Here is a 7868-nt window from a genome sequence, read left to right as displayed (position 1 = left end):
TGTTAAGACACATCATTACACATATTTTTAAACAGTCTGCGCCCAGCGCCGTAAGTACATTTAACAGTGATGCCAAGCGCCTATTGTCCGCAACATGGCGCCGGGCACTAGGGGTTAACCCCTTCAGTGCTGCAGCGGCCATTGTCCACGTGGGCTGGGGGTCTCTCCGGCCACAACTATTTGTTGTTCCGAGACAACAAATTGTCCGACATCCTCCTAATGTGTACTCTTCCTTAAACTAAAATGACTCCAGGCTTCTCTGTGTCAGGTTTTTGTGTGTGTAGGGTTTTAGGAGCTATGCCTGCACCTATCCATCTTTCAGCAAGAAGTTCTTTCCTTACCCTTGACTGGCAATAGCAGACGGGTAGAACTTTCTTGATGTTCTCCTGTACTCTTGACTAACACACGTTGGCTTTAATATATGTATAAACTAATTTTATTCCTTTTCTTAGGGAAACATTTCCCTCCAGTTGTAAATAATGGACGTCACCTAAGATTTCCATGACCTGCACGAAAGCACTTGGCCAACAGCCGTGTATATTCCATGGTCAGGGACTCCTCTGTGACTTCCAGTAACAGCCGCATAATATACAGTGGGAAGTGCATTGTTCCTTATATATTGCACATGCTTGGAGTCGGAATTATTTCCTAAGCTTCATTATGGATCTATTGTAAAACTGCTACTGAATGTTCATTATACATCTGAGATGTTCTGTGAAAATCCAATTAAAATAGCTCATTTGCATTTTTTTTTCGTGTGTGTCTGAGTCACTCGTACTAATCTGTCTAATAACTGCAATATTAGTGTAGGTGTCGGAGAGCAGCCAGCAAGATTATCACTAGTTGTTGTTTTTTATTTTTATTGTTTGTCTATTTTATTTATGAGGAATGCAGTACATAGATAGAAACGCTTCACCAATGACATACCTATACTGTATACTGTAAAGACCTGCTTATTCATAATATTACAGCAGATGTCTTTACTGCCTTAACATAAAAAAAATAGCTCACTGAATATGGGTTGTAGTGCAGGACATGCATGAGGTGTAATGTAATTAATCTGGGGGCCTTTTGTTTGGCGATTAGCTGGCACCCCCCCCATCCCTTCCTGATGAAGAGGCTGAATTGCTGTTTATCTGCTGCTACTGGTTTAACATCTTCTGTTACTCGGCAGCCTCTGGAGGTCAGCAAACAGAATAGAGACCTGCAGAGTGGCCCCATACGGACACCTGCATGCCTGGCTTCCCTGTCTGTACTTTAGGCAATTCCTGATCTGTTCGGGAGGAGGGGTGAGCATTCAATTAGATTGTTGATAACGTCCCTACAAGGACTGCTATTAGGAGCACGCTTCTCTACTGCAGAAGACAGAGATATCCCAGAATCGACAGCATGTTAGCCGTAGAAGATTTTGCTTTTTCAGCATGTGGCAAAAGACTAGGGAAATGAGAGCCATCACAGCTGTACGCTTAGCAGAAATGTACAGCCCTTCATCTTTGCATGTTTCCGTCCCAATGAAGGATTAAATGGACTGCTATTTTTTTTGTTGTTTTCTCTCCCCCTTCATTATGGCACTCTTGCATTGTTTGACCAGAGCTAGCTCCAGAGGAAAACAGGCTGCTGAATTTAGCCACTGATCACTCACTAGCCCTGGCCTAAGGCTATGCTGAGATTTATATCCCATTTGTATTGTTGCAGCTCAAAGGAAGAATGTTCAGAGGATGACAAGTGTATTCTGAGTAGGTATGTTTTATTTTATGCAAATCCCCTTCTCCCACCCTCTGTACTGGATAAGGCATCAAGCTAAAGCTTCATGTGCTTAATAAAAGTGCTGCAGTGTCCTAAGCAGAATTCCATTAGAAATCCGATTTTTATTTGCATGTGATAATTGTAGCGGCACAGAAATAACGCTGCATTGTACTGCTGTGTGCAGTGCAGTTTTTCTTCTTTTTTTTTTTTCTTCTTCCTTTCTCCCCTCTCTACTATCCACTGCAGTCAACGCTTCCCTAACGAGGTGGCACTATTGTTGAGGTAGAACGATACACTCATCATATCGCTTTAGGGGACAAGAGGATTTAAAAGGCGATGCCTGGCAACCCTATTTTACCGATTGGAAGCATCGGTTTGAGGGCATTGGCAGAGTCATTTGCTTGTGTGCAGATCAGCAGCAGCCCCTGCGATGTCAGTAGTGTGTGGGATGGAAGTCCTAGTTGGTAGTCTGTTATGGAAACGCTGTTTACTGTTATTGTAGTACCGTGGTGACAACATGCCATTGAAATGGAAAACCAGCTCTCCTGCTATCTGGAAATTTCCCGTTCCCGTGCTTAAAACATCCAGGTCATCGCTACTTTCTCCAGCATACATGTAAGTGAGAGACATGAAGATACCGAAGGCGGGCTTTCATTCAAGAGAATACCCTCTCTGCAAAAGGCACCACTAGCATTTTGCAGATCAAAGTTCCAGATAAAAATGTAGCAAACTGCATATATTTCTGGGGAGGGGGGGGGGGGGAAATCCCGCCGATACACTTTATTTTTTTTACCCTTAAATTTGTATCAGTTCTCTATCACTATTGGGTATGCCTTTTTAAATATTGTCAGTATATGTTTTCTTATGCTATTGGGTATTCTGCATTGAAAAAAGGTCCAGCCTTAAGATTAGTGGTCTTTGTAAGTTTCCCTAAACAACAGCTCCTGGTGTATCAGTTTGTGTAAGGTGGACGGCTGTAATACATTTCTATTTATGGGTTTTGTTTATTTTGGCAAACCATAACTTCTAATGTTTGACCAATGATGTGTCCAGTTTGTGTCCTGTGCCAATAAACCTTCATAAATCATGTTTAATCATGATTTATAAGACGTGGTGAGGTTGTTGGTTCCTATACCTTCTTACATGTGTGTAATGCATAGCATGTATGTGTATGTAGTTTATACATTATAAAATTGTGCTTTCGGTTTCCGCCTATGTCCATTGTACCCTTTAAGCAGCTTCTTGTCTTGGCTAATTGGTAAGCTATTTTTATTTAATTTTGAATTGTTAAAAATGTATCAACTAATTTACTAATCCGCGTGTTAGTGATTTATTTTAAAACTGCCTCAACTGCCATTATCCGATGCAAAGGACAACTGTTCTCATTGACTAGAGTAATTCTGCTACGGTGATATTAAAGCAACCAAGTTCTTTCTCTCATGTGTCTGAGACTGCTGCAAGCCTCGCTCATACCTCCATTTCTTCATCTCCCCTCTCTGTGGACTTCCTGAATTAGCTCTGGGCCCTTCCATGATGAGGACCTCCACCACCGTGCTAGGACAAAATGAAGAAAATTGCCCAATTTTTATTTTCCATTCTGTCTGAAGCAGTCATTGAGTTATTGAAGAAACCGTTGTGTGGTTTATAAAATGCTCTTCTAGATTTACATCATCAAGGACTCCTGAAATTGTTATGGCAACAGAGGAATCAGATTAAGGTGCTGGCTGATCTGTCTGTAACAGGGGTTAAAATGGATGCTATAGAGGTTTCATTGTATACCACTGTACAGAGAGGCTTCTTTCTGACAATGATTCTTTGGTATTAAATTGTTCATAAAAGAAAGTGCTGTATAGAAATATATCTAAATATAAGGCATTTTGGGGGGGTCATTATTTAACGCTTTGAGTGCTGATTGTGTCTATTTTGGATGTCAAAGGCCAAGTGGTCTAGTAAATGTAAAAGACAAAATCTTTGCTGCAGGTGATGCATTTTCTTGTGTAGCACACAGCTGCCATCTGTGTCACCTTGCATTGATGGTGTACTTTCCTCAGGTGGGCTTATGCACATTATCATCTCCCAAAATTGTGAAAAAATAAATTCAAATTATTTTTTTTCTTTTATAAATAGTGTATCTGTGTTTTTCAGGCAAGTTTTTTTGATTTATAGACAGGTAATTGTACTGCGCTCAGTCCTATGTTCATCTGTAGAAGATGAAAGTTTATATACTGATAGTGTTCTGTGTAGTTTTTTTGATTAGTATTATAGGATATCGTGTCAACTCTGTTACAATACTCCGCTTTCTGTGCTGTTTTTTTTTTTTTTTAAAGTCTAAAGCCCAATCTAGGACCCATAGTTCACTTTTGATCTTACTATTATTCCCTTCCTTTCATATTCAGCGTGAAGTACGTTTTATCAGGTATATTTGCATGGAAAATAAATAGCAATTTGAAAATACCAGCACCAAATAAATTTTTTTTTATACTTTTATTAGCTGGTAGTGCACAATAGGTTGGGCAAAAAGATGATGTTGAACCATTCCTGGCATATGACCAAATAAGAACAACCAGAAGCAACAGACTTCAAGTAACCTTGGGTGATAAGGACCAGGTGTCATTTGTTCTGTTCATAGCTTTTGTGGCACTGTGTTCCGCTACTTTTATAATGGCATTAGTAGCAAACACTGCTGTTTGACATTGAGCAAGAAATGACCATTTGGGTGACATGGGTGTAACAAAACGGTTGTCAAACGTCCAGGGATGATGATTATACACAAACTGGCCTGTTTCCTTGTGCACCAGAATACGCCACATGTTTTCTTAGCTGATTGTTTCTAAAAGCAGTTGTTGGAAGGAAGAAAGAAAAGAGGGTGGGCGAAGTGGGTGCTTGTGTTTAAAAAGTAACAAATTATTTATGTTCTAAATCAGGGCTGGCCAAACCAGTCCTCGAGATCTACCAACAGTACACATTTTCCAGACCACCTAGCTGGTGCACAGGTGTAGTCATTACTAATTAAGATGTGCTGCATTCATTCCTAACTGACAATTCTACAGATCTCCAGGAGGCCTGGAAAACATGAACTGTTGGTAGATCCTGAGGACCGGTTTGGCCAGCCCTGTTCTAAATACTCCCATCCCCATAATTAGCTCCACTTCATACCCAAATGCAACGTACACTTCACTTGGTGCTGAATACTTACTAATGAACATTAATAGTTCTGTAACAATAATGTTCTAGGCTTATGTTTAGGGATCCCAGTCAGTCTCTCTTGTCTTTGTCTCTGTTTATTAGAGGATTTCTTTTGAAATGCACCCCCAACAATGTATGCCTTTCGTGTTTTGAGCGTCCATGACCTGATTTCTCTAAAGCGATTCGGCTTGTGGCCATGTACATTTTATAATTTCTCTCTCTGTCCTGGTTATGACCCAATTTAATTTCTCTTGATTTGTGTGCACTGTTCTTAGCTGAAAAAACATTTGCTTCAATCACTTGAATGGGTTAGTCCCGAGCTACCCGAATGTGAAGTACAAGTTCCTGGCAGTTGAAGGCAGGCAGTGTCCTTGTATCTTGTATTATGTGTTTGTGTGAGATCCGGTCTGAAGATCGACAGTATCTAGGTCGACAATGTTTAGGTCGACCACTATAGGTCGACAGTGACTAGGTCGACATGGATGGAAGGTCGACAGGGTTTCTAGGTCGACATGTGCTAGGTCGACAGGTCTAAAGGTCAACATGAGTTTTTCACATTTTTTTTTTTTTTTTTTTTAATTTTTTCATACTTAACGATCCACGTGGACTACGATTGGACCGGTAAAGTGTGCCGAGCGAAGCGGTAGCGGAGCGAAGGCACCATGCCCGAAGCATGGCGAGCGAAGCGAGCCATGCGAGGGGACGCGGTGCACTAATTTGGGATCCCGGTCACTCTACGAAGAAAACGACACCCAAAAAAAAAAAAATTACTCATGTCGTCCTTTAGACCTGTCGACCTAGCACATGTCGACCTAGCAACCCTGTCGACCTTCCATCCATGTCGACCTAGTGACTGTCGACCTATAGTGGTCGACCTAAACATTGTCGACCTAGATACTGTCGATTTGATGAACCACACCCGTTTGTGTATGCATGTCAAACTGTCAAGATGCCACACTGGGGAAAAACCTGTTTCAGAATATTTAAAAACTGCTTTACACAGAACACTATTACATGTTTTAAATTGTCTTAAGTTGGGACTTTTAACATAGAAATTCTTATTGGGCAACAATTACCCTAAAAACTGCTTTATGGCAGGCAGCTACTGTAAATAACAGGTACAGTTTTTTGTCTTAATGCTGCAGCACCTCTGTGTATGTCTGTAAATACCTTTGTTATACTGTATTCTTGATTCTTGCATGACTGAGATCAGCTGGTTGGTGCAGGGGAATGGACAAGTGTGTACTGCAGGTTATTGAGTAAAATCAGTACACCATAATAAATAAATGGAACATTTCCACATTGAATGAACATTAATAAATACATCTAATGGATTTCAGTTAGCAACCTATTAAATACGTTTCATTGTTATAAATGTACTGTGTCCTAAGAGAGCCTATTGCAGTTGTTTTTCCAGGGCTCCTTCCCTGCCAAAGGCCAGGGGGAACTGAACTCGAGTGCCCCCATTCCGCAACATTTTAACAACATTTTCAGATATAAGGGGTGTATTCAATAGCTTTCGAAAAGTTGCCGTATTGTCTGAAAGACGGCAGCTTCCGACCGATTTCGTCCGGAAGGGGTTCCAACCTATTCAATATGGGCAGGTTTTTTTCCGACAAATCAGGAATTCCAGACTTGTCGAAAAACACGTGGATCGGCGGAATAGCCGCCGATCCGCATGATTCTATCGCAAACGGGGCGCAATCCGACAGGTTTTGGCCCCCTTTCTGACCATCTCAATCCGACTTTTAAAAAGTCAGATTGTGGTGAGGAGACTGGGAGTGGGACGTCAGGCTATGGGGAGCAGTGTGGCGGGGCTGGCAGGTACCTTGATGGCCGTCTCCCAGCCAGGCACCTCTCTCCCTGTAGTGCGGCTGTGATGTGTGGCTCCAGCAGCTCCCTGTGTTCTCACACACTGGGAGCTGCTGACAGCCGCACGTACACCGGCCAAATCAGACAGCAGGATTAGGCTCAAGTCTGACAGTCTGATTTGGCCACTCTATTGAATAGGGGTTGTCGGATCCATTCCGACAAATGCATGTTGGAAAGGATCCGACTCTTATTGAATATACCCTTTTGTAATAAAGGGGGGAGCGGAAGATATGGAGAGAGGGCACTTTAGGGAAGAGTTTTCCTAAGTGGTAGTGCAGTATATTTGGTATAACCAATTTCATTTGTACTTTAGTGTTGTTTTAACAAAATAGATAACCGATAAGAAACTAGCTCATGGATTATTATCCTTTATATAACAAGGAGTCCGCAGCGCCTTACAAAGTACATGAACAGTATCCGCGTTAACAAAACAAGAAAAAAGTGACTTACAGTACAGAACATTGCAGAACACGGACATGATGAATAAACATTACTGCGTCAGCTGTCATAATACTCAAGTAGACAGCAGGGTGGCAGAACCCAAGGGTTAGGGTCTGTTGTCGGCAGTGGGTAGGAAATTATGGTATAAGTGAGGGAAAAGCACATGAGGGAAGAGGGTCCTGCCTGTCAAGGCTTACAGTCTAAAGGGGAGGGTAAGATAGGGGTGGTACAGAGGGGATAGACAGTGAGCAAGAAGCTTGGGATAGGATGCGAGTAGGATGGATTTAATAAAGAGATGGTTCTTGAGAGTCCATTTTGAAGTTTTGTGGCGTGTCTGACTGAAAGAGTTCTAGCGCTAGGGAACAGCACAGGCAAAATCTTGGAGGGAGGAAGTAATCAATTGAGAGGAGAGGCGGTATGCATTTGAGGAGTGAATCAGACGGGAGTGTGAAGGGAGATAAGATTAGAACTAGAGATGTAGATTAACGTCAGGGCTCTGTGAATGTGATAAGTTTGAATTGGGATACGCTAACATTTAAGTACTACCTGTTCGTTTGTATTTTTTCTGGTTTGTCTTTTGATTGTAGGCTCCTGAATTATAATATTTACTGTATTCAGGCACA

The 7868-nt window shown here is 41.6% G+C and overlaps 1 protein-coding gene across 4 annotated transcripts in view; it reads left to right on the top strand.

The window, feature by feature from the left end:
* Positions 1–7868, top strand: part of LOC134949143 (kelch-like protein 13) — a 191416-nt gene that overhangs the window by 85704 nt on the left and 97844 nt on the right. Inside the window, exons 1-2 of one of the 4 annotated variants that reach the window (XM_063937549.1) lie at positions 1696–1740; positions 2249–2361. The exons of 1 other annotated variant lie outside the window; for it this stretch is intronic. In XM_063937549.1, coding sequence (XP_063793619.1) covers positions 2264–2361 — 98 coding nt within the window. In that variant the 5' untranslated portion in view covers positions 1696–1740; positions 2249–2263. Of the gene's footprint in view, positions 1–1347; positions 1741–2042; positions 2362–7868 lie in introns of those variants that run through there. 2 more of the 4 variants (XM_063937551.1, XM_063937550.1) reach the window with 2 other exon arrangements.

This window comes from Pseudophryne corroboree, chromosome 8 (assembly GCF_028390025.1).
Source record: "Pseudophryne corroboree isolate aPseCor3 chromosome 8, aPseCor3.hap2, whole genome shotgun sequence".
Classification (NCBI taxonomy): Eukaryota; Metazoa; Chordata; class Amphibia; order Anura; family Myobatrachidae; genus Pseudophryne; species Pseudophryne corroboree.
This window is presented reverse-complemented; position numbering and strand designations above follow the sequence as displayed.